General features: G+C 51.4%; 1 protein-coding gene across 2 annotated transcripts; it reads left to right on the forward strand.

The window, feature by feature from the left end:
• The first annotated feature begins 4,426 nt into the window (after positions 1-4,426).
• GATA2 (GATA binding protein 2) lies at positions 4,427-16,353 on the forward strand. 2 transcript variants are annotated; one of them, XM_068409476.1, is made up of 6 exons: positions 4,427-4,639; positions 5,122-5,616; positions 6,345-6,944; positions 9,627-9,805; positions 12,804-12,929; positions 13,760-16,353. In XM_068409476.1, the coding sequence occupies exons 2-6, from the start codon at positions 5,388-5,390 to the stop codon at positions 14,057-14,059; spliced, it is 1,434 nt and encodes a 477-aa protein (XP_068265577.1). In that variant the 5' UTR covers positions 4,427-4,639; positions 5,122-5,387; the 3' UTR covers positions 14,060-16,353. The 2 variants fall into 2 exon arrangements, with proteins under 2 accessions (XP_068265577.1, XP_068265578.1); XM_068409477.1 differs by having other exon boundaries at positions 9,660-9,805.
• Positions 16,354-18,028: the final 1,675 nt, after the last annotated feature.

Consider the following 18,028-nt stretch of genomic DNA (forward strand, 5'->3'; position numbering starts at 1 on the left):
CGGCAGCCGCTCGCACCGGCCGGCTGGTCCTCTACCTGCCGCGGCCCCCGGCGGGGCGGGGGGTCGGGGCGGTACGCCCACCGCCGGCCCTCCCGGCCCCCTCCCCGCCGGCGGGCAGCCTGTCTTCCCGGCCCCCCGCCCACGGGGCTCGCACACCGGCGGCCGTTGAGTACGGGCGGCCCGGCGCGGGGCTGAGCGCTTCTCTCCCTCTTTTTCTTTCTTTTCACGGAGTTTTTCCTGCCCTCCTCCTGCTTGTGGCCGCCGCGGGGGAAGGCGGCGGGGGGTACATGCTGCACGGCCGCCCCGGGAGGTCTCGACCCCCGGGTCTCCGTTCACCGGGAGGGAGCTTGGCCCCTTGGGGGGGCCACTGGGGACACCCTGGAAAGAGGGGGTGTCTGGAGAAAAGTGCCCCAGGGGCTGCGGTCGCACCAGCCCAGCCCCGTTCGTTCAGGTACAGTTTTTTTTAGCTTGGTCCAAGCACCAGGATCAGGAAAATATATTGGAAGAAACCCTACTCCGGCGTATAAATAAACAGCCTGGGTGCACGGCCGGGGGATTTGTTTTTCTGCCTTCGCCTTGCTGCCCGGGCATAGGTGTCAACTCCATCACATGGCACTACTAACTGTTGCTAAAACATGTTGTCGTCTCCCCCCCCCCCCCCCCCGCCCGCCTCCCTTAATGATATGACATCACTTGTCAATCAATCAAAATAACCAGTTGTGCTTCCAGATCTGGGAAAGCTCCCTTATTAAAAAAGAAAAAAAATGCAACGGCAATAACAAAATAAAGTCAATAAAACGGAGCCCGTTGTGTCGGGGAAAAAACAGAAGGAGGAAAAAGGGAGAAAGAAGGCAGCAAACGGGGTTTGCAAGGAGCGGGTGAGGGAGCAGGGCACGGAACCCCACCCCTCCCGGGGGCTTGGCAGAAAATCGAGGGGAGAGCTGCTTACCGAGCCGTGTGAGCGGGCTGCGGAGCGGAGCTAAGCTGCTCGCCCCCAGCAGCCAGCGCGGGCTGCCGATGTTCCCGAAGGGTGAATTAATTCAATTAAAAACCCCAGCCGTGCCGCCGGGGCATTTAGCGGGCCGAGACCGGAGCCGGCAGCCGGTTTGCCAAACGCAGGCAGCGGGGACGGGATACGGCGGGGAAACAAATAAAATTAAAATAAAGTAAAATCCTGCGAGTCGGCTGGCTAGGAAACCTCCCGGGTCAACCACGGGAATTAAACCGCTCCCATCAGCAGAAACCGTTCATCCCTGCCGGGGGTTCATTTATTTTGCAAAGGGTTTTAATGGGGAGGGGGATGCTGAACGCGAGAGCTGGGTGCGGAGGCCAGGCGCCGGGCGCAGTGCCGGCACCCCGGCGGCGGGGAGGGGACAGCCGGACCCCCGGCCCGAGGAGGGAGACGGGCGCCGGGGCGGGGGCCCGGCCCGAGGCAGCGCGGCCGGAGCCGCCGCCGCTGCCCGCTCGCCCCTTTTGTTTTGCTTGGCCTGCCGGCCCCCGGGTAACACGAGACGGGGGCTTCAGGGAGCCCTGGCCGGGCAGCGCCGGGGTCTGCCTCGCCATAAATCAAGCCGCCTGATTAATCTTTACAATTTGTCTTTTAAAACAAACACGAACGAATTATCAGCTCGTTAACTGCGATTTTATCACCTACCTAAAACAAACAGCCCACCCCCCCAAAAAAAAAAAAAAATCGCAGGCCCCGTGCTGATGGCAAGCCGGGCAATAATTAAAACATCCATATTAATTAAAAGGGCGTAGCGAGGCGCTGGGCTTCGCCGCCGGCCGGGAGCCGGAGCCGGCGGGGCCGGGGTGATCCGGGCTGACCGCCGCCCGGCTGCAGCGGGACGGACCCCGCGGGCACGGCGCGCCCCGGCTCCGGGCTGCCGGTGGAGCGAGGCGCGGGGGAACCTACCTGCAAACGCCTGCTTTTATTTTATATTCGCCTTGTTTTTTTAAAAAAAAACAAGCAACAAAAAAAATCCAGTTTGGGGGGATATTTGTGTGGTTCTGGTTGGAGGTTTTGGTGCATGTAGAAAGAAAATCGCTTCGGACGCGGAGGGAGAAGCCGGATTTTTAGAAAGCTCGCTTGCTTCTCTCTGCCTTTCAACTTTCCTTTTTCTTTTTTTTTGCTTTGTTTCCCTTTCCTCCCTGGCACCTCCGGCCTAAGGCGCCCGGGCAGGCAGCTCCGCAGCGCGGGGGGCACTTGCCCTCCCGAGCCCCGGCCCCCTATCCCACCAAGCCCGGCCCAACGCCTGTCCCCGGCCTGCCCGGGCCAACCAGCCCGTCCCGGGAGAAGCCGGCTCCACCGCCCCTTCCGCGCCCGGCAGCCGACGGAGGAGCTGCCGCCCGGCCCGCCGCTTGCGACCCCCCCCCCGCCTGGAGGCAGGAGGGGGCGAGGGGCGCCGTGGTCCCGGCGCCGCAGCGCAGCCCCGAGGGCAGGGGGCCGGGGGCGAGCGGGGCAACCCGGGCTTTGGGTGCAGGAGGCCGGCAGAGGAAAGGATGCGGGGAGAGGGGGGAGCAATGCCGGCTCCCCCTGCCTCAGCCTCCTGCGCCCCCAGCCCGTTCCCTGCTTCCCCGCCCCGCCGGGCTGAGCTGGGGGGGCTGCGCTGGGGGGGGGTCCTCTCGGGGGAGGTTTGGGGGAGACAACGGGTAGTAGTGGGGAAAGAGGGAGGGAGCCCCGTGTCGCTCTGGCCAGACGGGCTCCGCAGCGAGGAAAGGGAGTTTTATTATTATTACCGTCATCATTATTATTATTATTGTTATTATTTAAAAAAAAAAAAGTTCATTTCCTGGCGAATTTGGCAGTGGCGGGTGACGTCAGAGTCTCGGCGTCGTAGTGACTGGGGCGGCCGGGCCGGGGGAGGCCGGCTCCGGCTCCCAGCCCCCAGCGCTGCCCGCCGGGGGGGGCGACCCTCGGGGCAGCGCCGAGCGGGGCGGCGGCGGGGGCAGCAGCGGCAGTAGCGGCATCCTCAGGGCCGCCCCGCTCCCCCGCCGCCATCCCCCCGGCGGGGCCCGGCACAGCCCGCACGGCACCGGCCGCGCCGTCGGACTGGAGCCGCGGCCGCTGCCCGGCGGGCCCAGGGGCCGCTCTCCGCCTGCCCCGCTCCCCGGGCGGGGGGCAGTTCCCTCGCCCAGCGTCCCGGTTTAAGGGGTTACGACGAGCGTTTCCCTTTTCCCCCAAAAGCAGCGGCTGAGGAATGGGAGGGGAGCGCCTGGGAAACGGGACCTGCAGCAGCGCCCGGCCGCGCTCTGAGGGGGTTGGTTGTGACTTTCCCATTATTATTATTTTTCGCCTCAAAAGCGAACGGGTTTATCTGCATCTTCGGGGGTGACACAGCCCGACCCGCGCCCCGGCTACAGCCGAGCCACGCCGCAAACTCCTCAGAAAACGCCTGTTGATTCGGGCTGCGCCTCTCCTCCCCGGCCCAAAGCACACCAGTAATTGCAAATATTAAAACTGTGTTCGTATTTGGTTGGGGTTTTTTGTTTGTTTAAAAAGGGAGAGAAGGGAAAAAAACGGGGTTGCGGCACCGCAGCCCCATATCAAGGAGGCTGTGGCCGGTCCCCAGGCGCCCTTCTGCCCCGGCCCGGCTCGGCTCCCCGGGCCTGGCCGTTTGCTGCCGCAACCGCCAGCAAACCCCAGGCCGGGTCCGGCCCGAGCGCTGCAGGCCGGGGCGCCGGGCAGGGTCCGTCCCGGCCCCGCAGCCTGCCCGGTGCGGTACGGAGGGCAGCGCTGGTCGGAGCGGCCCCGCTGCCCGGGCCCTCCTCGCCATGCCGGCTCCCCGGGGCCGGCGCGGAGCCTCGTATTTATTTTTAATTCTTTTTTTTTTTTTTTTTTTTTTCCCCCCCAATTCAGACAGTTATTTCAAACTAACGTGATGGGAACGACCACGGTGGGGTTTGTCCTGCTCTCGGCTGCGCGCCGCTGTGCCTGATTTAGGGGATTTTAGCGCATTTATCTCCCCGGTTCCGATTTCCATCCCTCCAGCCCCGGGCATCCCGGCGGCGGCGCTGGGAGCCGCAGCTCCGCGGCCGGGCAGCACCCGACGGGGCCGGCCGGATCGCCGAGCTCTTCCCGCACTTCGTCCTCACTCGCCCGCCCCGGCTCCCCCCCCCGCCGCATCCCCGCACACCCCGGCGGGACCCCCCTATTTTGCCGTCCCCGCCCCGCAGGGGCGTGCAGCGCCCGGGCGGGGAAAGCCCCCACGGCGCTGCCGGGCGACGATGCTGCGGGCGGGGGAAGGGGGGCGGAGGAGGGGGTCTGCGCCGCGCTCCCCGCCCCGGGCCGGCTCCGTTTGGGGCCGGGGGTGCGGTTGGGGGCGGTGTGGGGCGGCGGGATTGGCTGGCCCGGCCGCCGGCCCTGCGCGCCCCGGCCCGTCTGCGGCGCCGCGGCCAGCTGGCGCCAGCGCTCATATAGGATGCGCGGGGATGGGACCGAGCCGGCCAGAGCAGCGGCTTTGCCATCTGAGTAACACCCTCTATCCAGCCTCCTCTCGTCCTCCCGCGCTGCTTTCCCCCCCTTCTCGTCTTTTTTTTTTTTTTTTTTTTTTTCCTCCCCCTCTTCGCGGCACTCGCACCCTCCAAGCAGCCATCCATCGCCACCCACCCCACCGAGGCACCCTGCCTCCCGCGCCGGGTAAGTGCTGCCAGGGCGCACTCACTGCTTTCGCTAAACACCCTTCTCCCCCCCTTCTCCTTCTCTCCCCCCGTCCCTCTTTCTCCCCTCCTTTTCCTTTTGTGTCAGTCGGAGTTCTTGCTAGAGCTACGCTGTATTAGATCTGCCGTTCTTCCCTTTACACCCCTCTTTTGAAGCCAGCTGGAAAAACTCCTGTTGACGTTTGTAGAGAGAGCGGGGGAAAAAAAAAAGGAAGCTTTTTGCCTTTTTTTTTTTTTGGTAAAGAGTTTGAAATGGGATCTCTGTTTATTTTGTGGGGCAATGAGCAGGGAGGGCGCAAGGCGAGGACTTTGGGGGAGAGGATATTTTTGGAAGGGGGGAGGGGCTCCGCTTCCCCCTCCCCGTCCATTTACCGCTGGGAAAACGAGCCGGCCGGGAGCCGGCCCTGCGGGCAGCGCACCCCGGGGCTGCTGAGCCGCTCACCCGCCCGTCTCTCCATACAGGTGCTGCCCCGGCGCTCCCCCGGACCTGCCTCTGCCACCCGCCTGCTGACAGAGGGACACGCTGACTTCGGGGGTCCTCCCCCCCCCTTCCGAGGGCGCACTCCAGTCACCCGGCGGTTTTCTTTTTAAGAAAAGCCACTCCGTCTCCTAAAACCCACCAGCAGCGCCAAAAGCCACCCCCCCCTCCCAGCAGCACCACCCCCCCACCACCACCGAGCGCCGCTCGCTCCAGGTCCGGGGCTGGGTGGGAGGGGAGGCCCGAGGCCATGGAGGTGGCCACGGACCAGCCTCGCTGGATGGCCCACCACGCCGTGCTCAACGGGCAGCACCCCGAGAGCCACCATCCCGGACTGGCTCACAACTACATGGAACCAGCGCAGCTCCTACCTCCGGATGAAGTCGACGTCTTCTTCAACCACCTGGATTCCCAGGGCAACCCTTACTACGCCAATTCCGCCCATGCCCGGGCCAGGGTCTCCTACAGCCAGGCACACGGTAAATGAGCCCCCGCTGCCCTCCTCTGCACCCCCGGCCCCTTCCCCGCCCGCCTCCGCCTGCGCTCCCCGGGCCCCTCCGTGCGGGCCGGCGGCTGTCCTGCGCGGAGGAGAGGAGCTTCACTCGGGGGCCGCCTCGCTGTGTCGGAGCCGGGAGGAAAGGAGATTTAAGAAAAGGGGATAGAAAGTGAGGCACGGGTGGACTTCAACCCTAGAGATAACCAAGGACTGGAGGAGGGGAGGGAAAGAAAGGGGGGAGCTGAGAGAGGAAGGGGAAATAGTGTGCGCACAGGCTAAAACTTCTCAGACGCGGCTACTTCCCGGATGCAAAATACAAACCGATTCAAATCGGCGATGGATTTTTATTTGGGGGTGTTTGTAGGAGCCGAAGAAAGCATGTTGCAGCAGCTCGGACGACAGAGCAGAAGGGGGTTTGCTGCTTATTCCCAGGGGTGGGGTGGGAGGAAAGGGGGTGCCTCTACTCCTGCCCCGGGTGGCTGGGTCCCCCTCCGGCTGCCCCTCGCTCTTTCTTGCTGGGCTGGCTGTTATCTCCCTCGGAGGGGATAGAGCGAAGGGGCTGTTGCGCCAGTCTGGCTGCCCTCCTCAGGGTTGTGAAATCTCTCCCCGTGCCCGGCTCCCCTCCGGCTGCCCGCAGACCGGGGCACTGCCCAGAGCCGCGCCGGGCTGAGCTGCCCCACGCTGATCCCGAACGCTCTTGTGTTCCTACAGCCCGCCTGACCGGGAGTCAAATGTGCCGGCCTCACCTTATCCACAGCCCTGGGATCCCCTGGCTGGACAGCAGCAAGGCGGCACTGTCTGCCCATCACCACAACCCCTGGACGGTCAGCCCGTTCACCAAGACACCCCTGCACCCCTCGGCGGCCGGAGCGCCCGGGGCCATCTCGGTGTACCCAGGCAGCAGCACGTCCAGCACAGCCTCTGTGTCTTCTCTCACCCCGGCCTCGCACTCCGGTTCCCACCTCTTCGGCTTCCCCCCAACCCCTCCCAAGGAAGTATCCCCGGACCCCAACTCTACCAGCGCTGCCTCTCCTTCGTCCTCAGCCGGGGCTCGGCAGGAGGACAAAGACAGCATCAAGTACCAAGTGTCACTGTCGGAGGGGATGAAGATGGAGAGCGCCAGCCCGCTCAGAAGCAGCCTCACCAGCATGGGGGCCCAGCCCTCCACCCACCACCCCATCCCCACCTACCCTTCCTACGTGCCGGCCGCCCACGACTACAGCAGCAGCCTCTTCCACCCCGGCAGCTTCCTGGGGGGCCCCGCATCCAGCTTCACCCCCAAGCCGCGAAGCAAGGCCAGATCCTGTTCGGGTAAGTGTTGCACCCCGTGGCCTGTCCCGTCACGTATCGGCTGTACCCCCAGGGGTGGAAGGGTCAAGGTGAGGGCCGTGCTGCCAGGGGGTGCATGTGTGGTGTGGTTGGCTTCGCTGGCTGTTTGGGGATGAGGTTGCAAGCTGCTGCGAGGCTGGGTGCTTGTGTCAGCTCTCTTGGGGACAGAGGGGCAGGTGGCTGCTTGGTCCCACTTTTCTGGGTTTTTAAACTAGGAGATGGAGCTTGTACCAGGCTTCTCTGGGTGCCGACACATCCATAGCCGCCCCTGAGCCACCGGGCACCGTCCGCAGGGCACTCAGATGGGGCCGAGGGACCGGTGCAGTGTGAGCTGGCCGATCAAGCTGTACAAAGAGGGATTTATACGAGAAAAAAAAATGTTTCCCTCGGAGAAAAGCTGGCCTCAGCCACCCGAGGGGCTCAGGCCCAACCCTGCCTCCCCCAAGTCAGTAAAACCCCTCCAGATGACACGTGGTGACTTCCCAGCGATAGGTATTTCTCCCTCAATAATTTCCACGTCTCTCCATTAACACGAACCCAGGCCCCAGCGCAGGATGAAAGCGAAACTTACCCGGCCGGTCCCCTTCAAATCGCAGAGGGCCTTATTTCCTTCACGTTTTACAGGAGCAAAAGTTCAAATATAGTTTACATACCAGTGCGAAAGACTGAAGTGTCCAGTCATCGCTAACCTACTCCAGCCTAACTTTAACTAGAAAATACTCCTTTGCCCCCCGCCCCCCCCCGAACCAGACGTATCTCTGTTCCCAAACGACTGCAGACCTTCCCCGCGTTCACAACCCTTCTCCGCGTTTCTTCCTAAAAGTGCATTCCTAAATCAACAAATTAGGTGATGGACGAAGTTTTAATCCCAGTTTGAAATCACATTAGTTCTACAACTAGACAGATGAATTAAGGCAATTTGTGTAAATTCTACTAACCTTCCTGCTTTAACATCCTCAGCCATGGAAGGAAATGAAATACCGTATATTGGGATTGAATTTAGATAGCCCTTTGAAAATGTACGGCTATATATGCTTTTGTGTGTGTGTTCTTATATATCATTGCACATCTATGCTTATGAATACACCACATGCTTTTATTTTTAAAGTGGACGATAATTTAGAAATGTGATCTCTTACTTTTGCAACAAAAATATCAGCTATTTTACAAGCTCATCAGCTCTGTTTCAAATGGCTCCTCTGAGCGGAAAAACACACTCTCCCCCTGCCATTATTTAAATGCAGTTGCTACTATGTATATGTATTTTTTTTAGTAGTGCAGAGAGTAGTAAGTAAAGGCAAGTAACAGCCCGAGCCTCCCGAGTTTGGAAACAGACCCAAGACGTAGGTCTCTGAAGATAAAGGGGTCTCGAGGAGCTTTTTAATTGTTGTCCTGTAGTTGCCGATGATTTTATTAGATGGGGGAAGTAAGGAGCTTTGTTTGGTTTGTTTTACGCATTTTTTTTTTCTGTAAGGGAGCCCCCTGTGCAAGGAACTGGGGAAAGTTCGTGACCACTCAGTGTTTTTGTAGGAAAACTAAGACTACGACACGACGACTCCTGCAGCTTCCTGCCCTAGGAGGGACAAAAACTACAAATGCAGCGCCGCGGAGCTCCCCTCATTTTTCACTGCAGACTGTGTTGTTTAAAAGCCACCCACTCCCTAGATTAAAGGAGACACAACCCCCCCTGAACTCAACATGGCCTGTTTCAGTTATTAGCAAAAAGAATTTCCTCTCCAGTTAAATACTGTAGGATTTGCATAAACTATATTAAAAGAGATTTCTATATTAAGCAGACCTGCCCTCGAACCATCAGAGGCAAATGAACTTTTAGCAGAGAGCTTCCTGAGGCAGAAACAGGTACCCAGGAGTTAGATGCTGCGTTTTAATAGAGCCGTTCTACAATGCTGTGTTTCCCACGTTATGCTACTAAAACTAATAATGAAGCAGTAATAAGGTAAACTGCTCCCTACCAAATCCAAACCGTACTGTTGAAAAATCACAGAAACAGAAAACAGCTGAAAGTCTGTTTTTTACAGTAATTTCCAGAGTGCTTGCTGGAACCGAACTTTCTCAAAGATCAGCGTTTACAGCATTTTTCTGCCTTTAGAACAAAATCCTAACTGAGCCTTTGGCATTCTGTATCCATTCCCAATCTGCTCGGCTTTATTTTCTCATCCTGTAGCATTTGCAACAAAAAGGAAAGCACAGAACGGGAGGTCTTTTTGCTTAGATGTAATTCTAGAAAACCTCTTCCTTTGACTCTCTCTTTAATGTGTTGTGTGTTTGCAGGTGTGTGTGTGTTTGTGTACACGTGTACGTGTGTATTTGTGGCAGAAGAACACAGGATCTAACTCTCGAGTGCAATAGATACAGGAGGGGAGCGGTGCCCAGCGCAGATTAAGGGAGTTCTCGTTACTGAAACGATAACTTCCATCTGACACAATGAGAGTGTCACTCTTACCTTGCAGAGAGAGCTGCCTATTTTTGATCATGACAGAAAATACTCGCTGGAGTCTGTGCGTTCTCGAAACGCTGAGCTCCTTGCTGCATGTGCTGTAGATGTCACTGCTGTCTGATTGTGCTTGAATTAACACACTGTTTTGACTTCTGGAAAATGCCTAAAGGACAATGCAAAAAGCTTTTGTGAATTTGTTTTTAAAGAAAGAAATCCGGTTTCTTCGTGTTTCCATTTAGAAGGCAGAGAGTGTGTGAACTGTGGAGCAACTGCCACCCCTCTCTGGAGAAGAGACGGCACCGGGCATTACCTGTGTAACGCCTGCGGGCTCTACCACAAAATGAATGGTCAAAACCGACCTCTCATTAAACCTAAACGAAGGCTGGTAGGTGTCTCTGTTTCTCCCGGGTTTGGGGATAAATTAGGGAACGGGACCACACGCAGGCACAAGTCGAACATGTCTCATCTCTGCTCAGCCCCTCTGCGGAGCCGAGATGTACTGTACATGGGGGTCAGTCACGCCGAGGTCACTGCTGTGCCTCGGGGCAGATCTCCCCCACCCGCAGCCCCGGCACAGACCACCGCGCCGCCGCAGCCCGCCGAGCGCGCCTCTGTCCCGAGCCTCCCTGCCGCTCACAATACATGCAGGATATCGTGTAACCGTCTCCCCATTTATCCTCGGATGACAGCTTTTAATTTAATTCCTCATTTATTTGGCCTCTTGGGATGTTTTGGGCACATAGCGGGAGCGAAAGGGTTATGTCCTCTACAGTGTACTAAAAAAAAGTTCCAGCTCCAAAAAGCAAAACAAATCAGATGAGTCAAAGCTACTGCTCCCTACTTAATAATTATTTGTATAAAAGCCATGAAGTAATTTTCACTCTTATATTCTCTGGCAATATTAATATTGGTTCCCTCCCCAGACAATCCCCTACTGTTTAAAAAAAAAATACTATTATTTTTCCATGGAGTCACCTATACTTTGTATTTTCATTTGAGTGATTTAAAAAAAATGTCCTTTCTAAGCTCCTGGTAGTAGTTTCCTATCCGGATATCTGTACGTTAAAGATAAGGAAACTTTGTGTATCTGTTTCCTGACTCTAAAAGCTTTAGAGAGTTTCTATAGGCAAGCCTTGCCAGTCATGCCTGCTGTTTTGAAATTTCTGATACACTCTACTCCACAAATAATGCGTAAAATGCTAAGAATAATAAATATATTTTTTTTGAGCTTTGTGATTTATGGTGCCTAAGTCTCTTAGCTATTCGTGGGCACGTTTCAATGAGGTTTTGGAGAGCAGAAAATTGGCATTACTGCTCTAACCCGGGGATGGGATACAGAAGATTTCTGTCGTGAGTCAGAATTTCAACTATGCAAGCCTCTTAATGACTTGCCTTCTAAAGTGATTGACATATAGAAAAATGTTAAGACAACGGTGTAACATTATCGTCTCTCAGGCTCAAGTGCTTTCCAGTCTGAATGGGACAGGCCATAGAGTTAAGCAGCATAGTTGAGTATCAGTAAGCCATCTCAAATATGCAAACATAGGTCTCCACCTTCCAGTGTGTTGGGAGACTGTTATGCTTAGCTCACTGCGAGGGGTTTGGGGGGGCATTAGAGAGATTTTCTTTTAGTTTAGTTGTTTTAATGTTTTGTTTTAATTGATTTACAGCTTTGTTTATTGCCCCTTTTTTTCCACTGTAGTTTGCTTGTTTGCAGGGGAGAGGAGATGGCCATCTTTGGGAATTTGTTCATCTGACATGCAATAGCAAAGTGACCATATCAATAATGTCAGTGTCTGGAAGTCTGGCATTAATTGTGTTTGGGTTGCATGAGTGTACTTGCAGTAGGGGGTATCCTCTCTTTCTGCCTTTGGCCTGTTCTCACAGGCGAGTAAGGGACTGAAATATATGAGTCTCCCAGGGCCTGATTCTTGCCTTAAGCTGCTGAGCCGCCCATCTGCTTTGGGAAAGTTACAGAGGGCCATGGTGTAAATCAGGAGCAAGTGAGAACAGACCCCGGTGCTCCTCTTTCACGAGCTGGGTCGGTCTGTGCTTCGAGGGGCACCAAGCTCCACAGCGGAGCCGGCAGGCAGGGAAGCACACAAAGTTCTTGTCTGGGAAACCCACCGCTCCGGGACTCTGCTCACGGAGATTCCCTGCACATTAACGTGAGCTTAACATGAGATTAACGTGAGCTTCGCTGCTGCTTCACCCTATGGCTCTCTGTGCCTAATCACACAAATAGCCAGGGAGCAAGGCCCCGGGGAAATTACCACGATTGATACGCATTAGAAAGTAAATTCTGCTAATTTAAGAAAAGAAAATATTGAGTTGTCAGTATTAATCCAATTGCACAAAATGGACTGTATTTTGACCACTTCCAGAGGCAGGGCTGAAGCTTTCTAATACGAAATTATTTTCCAAAATATGGGGTGCAATTAGTCCGTCCGTGACACTACACGATGGCATGCTTGCACAAAGAATGCATTATTGTGGGGTCTGCTAGACAAGGGCCCATCCAGAAATTACTGGCTGCCTGCTGTTCTACTTTTCCTGTTCTTGTTTTGGGAGGTGGGTGAATGTTTGGACATTCTTCTTTCCCCTCACCTTGGTTTCAGCAGAACAACAGTTTTAGAAAGGGTAGTGGATTTTTTTTTTTTTTTTTAAGACAGTTGTTTGAGGGCTTGTCAGCCAAGGAACTGAGTAGGGACAGAGGCAGCAGACGGGTCAGCAGAATCATTGCTGCAAGGCATGAAATTTGGTTTGCTAAATATTTAAAGAAAGTTGGAGCCGGTTTTGTTTTCTCCCTTTCACTTGTAAATGGAAACTGAATTTTCAGTGATGGCTCTGATAAATACTGCACCCAGTTAAGTAATGCGGCTGGTTTTCTTTTGTGTCCATCTTTAAAGGGCCAGAGTAGGGGTAAAAATCACATTCTTTAAGATCATTCCCTCTTTTCAAACCCAGTCCCAACATTGGCACAAACTAAATCGATCATTTTTTTTAAAAAAAAAAAAGGCAAATGCATTTTTATGACGCATTCTAGAATCCTGCAAAGGGAAAACCTGAACAAATCAGATGTCGTTTTCCCCTCTAAAATTTTTGTTTGTGGAGTTAGAGATGCATTGTTTCTCTCTATATCCCCTGCACACACAGTGCCACGGGACCTGATGCTGCAGTCTGCATAGGAGAATACTTAAATTTAAACAAAAACCTAACGTCCACAAAATGTATAACTGACAGGAGCTTTCCTTCAGCCCTGATGCTCTATAAAATCTTAGTAACTAGTTCTCCCCAACCTAAATATTGAATCCAACTTGACCTTTCTCATGATCTCCTTCCTCCTGCCGATACATTTTTAATTTTCTTTTTCTTTTGGTTAGTCAGCGGCTAGGAGAGCAGGGACTTGTTGTGCCAACTGTCAGACAACCACCACGACCTTATGGCGACGTAATGCAAACGGGGACCCAGTTTGTAATGCCTGTGGACTCTACTATAAATTGCACAATGTGAGTATTTACTCATCTCATGTGTCGCTGCTTGCCTAGCTGGGATTGATGTCTTAACTGCATGGTGTACACTAAGCTTTTATTGGTTTCAGGGTTTTGGTTGTTGTTTTATTCCTTCCCCCGTCTCTAAGGTTCCCCTGGGAAGTGACAGCCATTCTTTGTCGGCATAGTGATGCTAAGTTCAGCGACATTACAATGTATTAGCTTGGCTTCTAACGCTTGGGCAAATCAGGCAAAACAGAGCTACCACACTTGGTTTTAACTAAGTATGTTTTGTGTGCTGTTTCCCTTCAGAAACAGAGAGGCCATTTGGAATGCGCTCTGTGCAAAATTAATCCCGATGGGGCATTTTATTGATTCTTTTTTTTTTCAAAATAATTATATCTAAGGCTTTGTTTTATTATATTTTTTTTTTAAAGAAATTCTCAGCAGGCATCACTTGATCATGCTGGAACGTTATTTAGAACTCTAAGTAACAGAGGTTATTGGTACAAGATTGCTCATGTCTTAGGACTGAATTTGGGTCAACGTGTGCCTCCTAGCTGATCTCTTCTATTAGGAAATGAATGAGGACTGAGGGTAAGCCTACGGGAAAGAGAGTCATCAGCTGCCAAACTCAGTTCAATTTGTTTTTCATGTCTAGGGGTTTTTTGTATGTGGTTTTATTAAACAAATCAATATAAACAAGTTCTGCAGAGAGAAACACCATTTTTTTTGGCCAGAAAAAGGTCTCCATCCAGGAAAAACACATGGGGGCTGTCCAAATATTTTCATTTTTGCACAATAAGGTCATTTTGTCTGCATGAGCCTGATTTTCTCATTTCTTGCAGGTGAACAGGCCTCTGACCATGAAAAAGGAAGGAATTCAGACCAGGAATAGGAAAATGTCCAACAAATCAAAGAAAAGCAAGAAAGGCTCCGAGTGTTTTGAGGAACTGTCCAAGTGCATGCAGGAGAAATCGTCTCCCTTCAGTGCTGCTGCCCTTGCTAGTCACATGGCGCCCATGGGGCATTTGCCACCTTTCAGCCACTCTGGACACATCCTACCAACACCTACCCCCATCCACCCATCTTCCAGCATCTCATTTGGACATCCACACCCATCCAGCATGGTTACAGCCATGGGATAAAACCTGATGACCAAGAGACCCACGCAGAGATTAAGAACATGAGTCTTTGCCTAAGATGACACCAAGTAAGGAAATGTTCTGCCAAGAGGAGGATGTAGGGATGGCAAAAGGGGATCTTTGCTCCCATGTGGTTTAACTCTTAATGCTGGACTAAAACCTTGCAAATGATGGGTCTTCTGCAGAAACGTGTAGTGGTGCCTGTAATGCACTTTGCCCCCTCAGGTATAAGGAAAAAGAACTCACCTGTTCGATAGTTATTGGTCCAGCAGGAAGCAAAAGGTGGCAGAAGCTGAAGGAAAAGGCTTGGAACTGGCTTTCCTTTCTCTCTTTGTTATTACTGTGAATATTGTAAAGAGATATAAGCAGCCTCCCAGGATGGAATCGGCTCACTGGAAGCCAGACGTGCTGGATTTCTATCACGGACTTTGTTTGGGATGGGAAAAAAATGGAGAAAAAAAAAAAAAAAAGAAAAGAAAAGGACATCTTTATAAAAATGTGATTTTTAAAATGAAATCAGACACAAAGTCATATTTATTTTGCTCTTGTTTTCCACAAAAAGCCTCAACCCTCTGATTACATGTTTTTGTGCTATTGTTTGCAATGGCTACCCGGTAAGAAAACCTGCCTTCAAAATGAGGGGGAGAGGGGGGAATATATTCAACAGCCCCCTTGGATTAGCTCCATCTATCTTACATACCAAAATATCTGCTAAGAAGAGAGAAAAGGCTGGGGTGGGGGGGGGGGGAGTGGAACAAAGCAAAAATGTAGCCGTAATACAGGATTTTAATGTGCCCAAGATGTGTGATTATTTTGACACAATTTCTTCATTCTTTTCCCTAACATGAAAGATTTATTTTAAAAAAACAGCCCCCCCTCCCAACTACACTATTATTCCTCAAAAGAGACAGCTACATCAGACAAACTGTTGGGAAAAAACTCTCTGGAAGGCAATCCTGCACTAGCGAGGGGTGAGCTACAGGCATTTATCAACTGTGTCACAGCTAACTTCTAGCGCAGCAAAAACTATCACAGGGCATAAAAACATCCAACTCACAGACTTCAGAGGTTGAGAGCATTTTGTTCTGTTGTGTTGGCAGCTGTCGCTTAAAATGCAGATTAGCTGCTTGGGTAAACTTACACGGCAGCGTGGCCACCACGTCCACATGCAGCCAGCCAGCGCGTGTGCTGTCTCAGGCATCCAGGCCCCGGTGGACTTCACAGGGAGGAAGGGCAGAAATGAGGTTGAGATCACTGGAGAGGGGAAAGAGAGAGACAATCAGTTTGAGCTTCACACATCCGTCAAATCCCAGACACAGCGACAGCTGATGAGACGAGGGAAAGCATCGATCGTTCCAAGGGGAACGTCCGTTTTCCGTAGCGTATTTTGTATGAAAAAAGAAAAAAAACCACAAAAAAAGGAAAAAATTTAAATCTCCCATTATTAAACCATATTGTACGTAAATGACCGAAAACAAAGCTATTGCCAATGTGAAGTGTATTCTATTGATTGTTATGATCTGATGCCTCTCGTGAACACAAGCTCCAGTATAACATACAATGTACATATTTAGCTATACTTCTGATGAAAATGCCCCGATGAACAGAGGGGTTTGATAATGTAAACCACGTAAGCTTAACTCTGTGACAAGCTTTTAATTTCTTTTTTTTTAATTTTTAACTTTTTTGTTGCTGGAGTTTTTCTTTTTTTTTTTTTTTTTTTTGATCAAGCCAATTGTATCTTTACTGCAAAAGTCCTGCTTTGAAGAAAAAAACCACAATGAAACAAAAATGGATGTACGTTAATATTTTTTAAACATGTAATTCAAATATTTGATAATGAATTAAGAACCAAGCAGCCACGAAAATCGTGCTTTCCTCCTTTTTCTGGTCTGTGTAGGCATATAGGTGCACTTTGTAATGAAGTGGAAATAAACGGGAAACTAAATTGGTTGGGAGAAACCGTAAGAATTTTTAATCTACTGAAGTAAAAAAATTGGGTCCTTTTTACTCTTTACCTTTTACAATGGTACAGTTGTACATTATTTGTACCCAACTCAAATTTCTGTAGAATTTGGGCAGGGGGGTGGGGAAGGGATGTGGGTGGAAGACAGGGATTACTGATACAGTTGACAAAGTGCAATATATTGTCAGTCACTGCAGCATAGACAACGGCAGTCAAGATTTAAATTATTTTGTACTTGTATCAGCATAAAAAAATTCTTCAGTATTTTCTGTTTTTATTTTAATTTTTATTTTGCTTATTTTTGGATTAGTGAACTAAGTTATTGTTAATTATGTACAACATGTTTATATATTGTCTGTAAAAAGTGTATGCTTTCCTCATATTCCTTCAAGGTGAATATTGCTAAGAATAATAAAATACCTTTTTTGTGAAAGTACCTGTGCCCAGCTTCACGTGATAAAGGCTGCTTTTAATAGGGAGAGAGGAAAAATTGTCATCCTCATTGTTACCAGTAGAATTATTAGCTTAAACTTTATGCACAGCGGTCTATTGATATTTCAAAAACCTACCAGGGTAGGACAAAAAAAGTAGTTGGTGAATGATTTAGTATAAAAAGCACAGGTACAAAAGCTCATTCTCTGGTGTTGTTTTGGGGTGACGAGGTCACCGAGTTAAGTGCGCTGAAGTTTCTAAACCAGTTTAAAGTCTAAGGCAGCAGCCACATTGCAGATGATGAACTGCAGTTTCTCATTTTATTTTTTTTTTGATGTTTTTTGGGTTGTTTTTTAAAAATCTTTGGAGAAATACTTTTCAATTAAAAACAAGTCTTAAAAGCACCGTAAACATGAAAAAGCAGCCAGCTGCCTAATGGGTTTCAAAGCACAGCCTGTATTAGATGAGGCAAAGTTCTCCATAGGTTCTTGCACTGCTGTAACACCGTCAACCTGGAAACCTGTTTCTTACCTTTTGGTGTCATCTGTAGCATGAAGGGAACAAGGAGGGGATGGCCAGCCCAGAGCTGCTTGGTGCTGTCCTGGAAACTGCTGACAAGGGGTGCAGCCGTGGGTGCAGGGGGGAGTGCATGTAGGCTGGCACGTGAGGATGGAGAAGACTGCTTACCAGGCAGCTCTCCCATGGCCAAAACTTTGTGGCTGCTTTAATCACATGGTCAAGTCTGACCCACACAAGGAACTCCTTGGGGCCTTACAAAGTGAAGTGAAGTCTTGCAGAGTCCCCCCGTCATATGTGGGGGTGAGTACTGCTGCTATTAAAACAATATTTTAAAGAAAACTGCTAATGAACTTGGGTTTCCTCCTTCGACCCCCCGGGAGTTGCGTCTCACTTCTGTGGAAACCAACTTGGGGGTAACTCCTTACTCATCAAGAAAAAAAATAACCCGAGTTCCTTTTTCAGTGTGTGTATGTGTAAATTCCAGCCCTTTCTATCACTGCTTCTCTTTAACTGTGCAGCCTCCTCCCCAGCCCTGTTTGCAAGCTTTGCTTGCGAATGACAAGGAGTCGCAGCAGCTCTAGATGTGCTGAAGAAAGCACATGCAACCGGGACGAGGCCTTCCCGCATCATTTCAGATGAGTTAATCATCTCTTTAACTTGCTTAGCGAGGCTTAGTGCAAACACTCGTTTAAAAAAAAAAAAAGGCTGTTTATAGCATACCGTGCAAGCTTCATTTAAAAAGAAACATGTTCGTTTTCAGACAGGTTTAAAACAAGGTTATAACTAAACTCAGCCACTCTCCCTCCCTGTTTGAATAGCTGAGACAGGGAGAGAACAGGGGAACTAACATCATAGCTTTAAAATAGTTTAGAATTATCAAGTTATTTGCTTTGGTTGCACATTACACACCCGTTCATACTTTGATGAAGGCTTACCTTGGTGTTGCCTCTCTGCAGGCATTTCGCCGTCAGTCCGATCCGCTCGCAGAATCGGGGCCATAATCCATCAGCTTGTCAGGAGGGGTGCTGCGGCCCCCAGCGCCCGGAGGAGGGTGC

This window comes from Nyctibius grandis, chromosome 10 (assembly GCF_013368605.1).
Source record: "Nyctibius grandis isolate bNycGra1 chromosome 10, bNycGra1.pri, whole genome shotgun sequence".
NCBI classification, from domain to species: Eukaryota; Metazoa; Chordata; class Aves; order Nyctibiiformes; family Nyctibiidae; genus Nyctibius; species Nyctibius grandis.

Coding starts and splice junctions, on each gene's coding strand:
- GATA2 (XM_068409476.1), top strand. CDS start 5,388: ATGGAGGTGGCCACGGACCAGCCTCGCTGGATGGCCCACCACGCCGTG. Junction 5,617..6,344: donor CTCCTACAGCCAGGCACACG/GTAAATGAGCCC, acceptor GTGTTCCTACAG/CCCGCCTGACCGGGAGTCAA. Junction 6,945..9,626: donor CAAGGCCAGATCCTGTTCGG/GTAAGTGTTGCA, acceptor TTGTTTTTAAAG/AAAGAAATCCGGTTTCTTCG.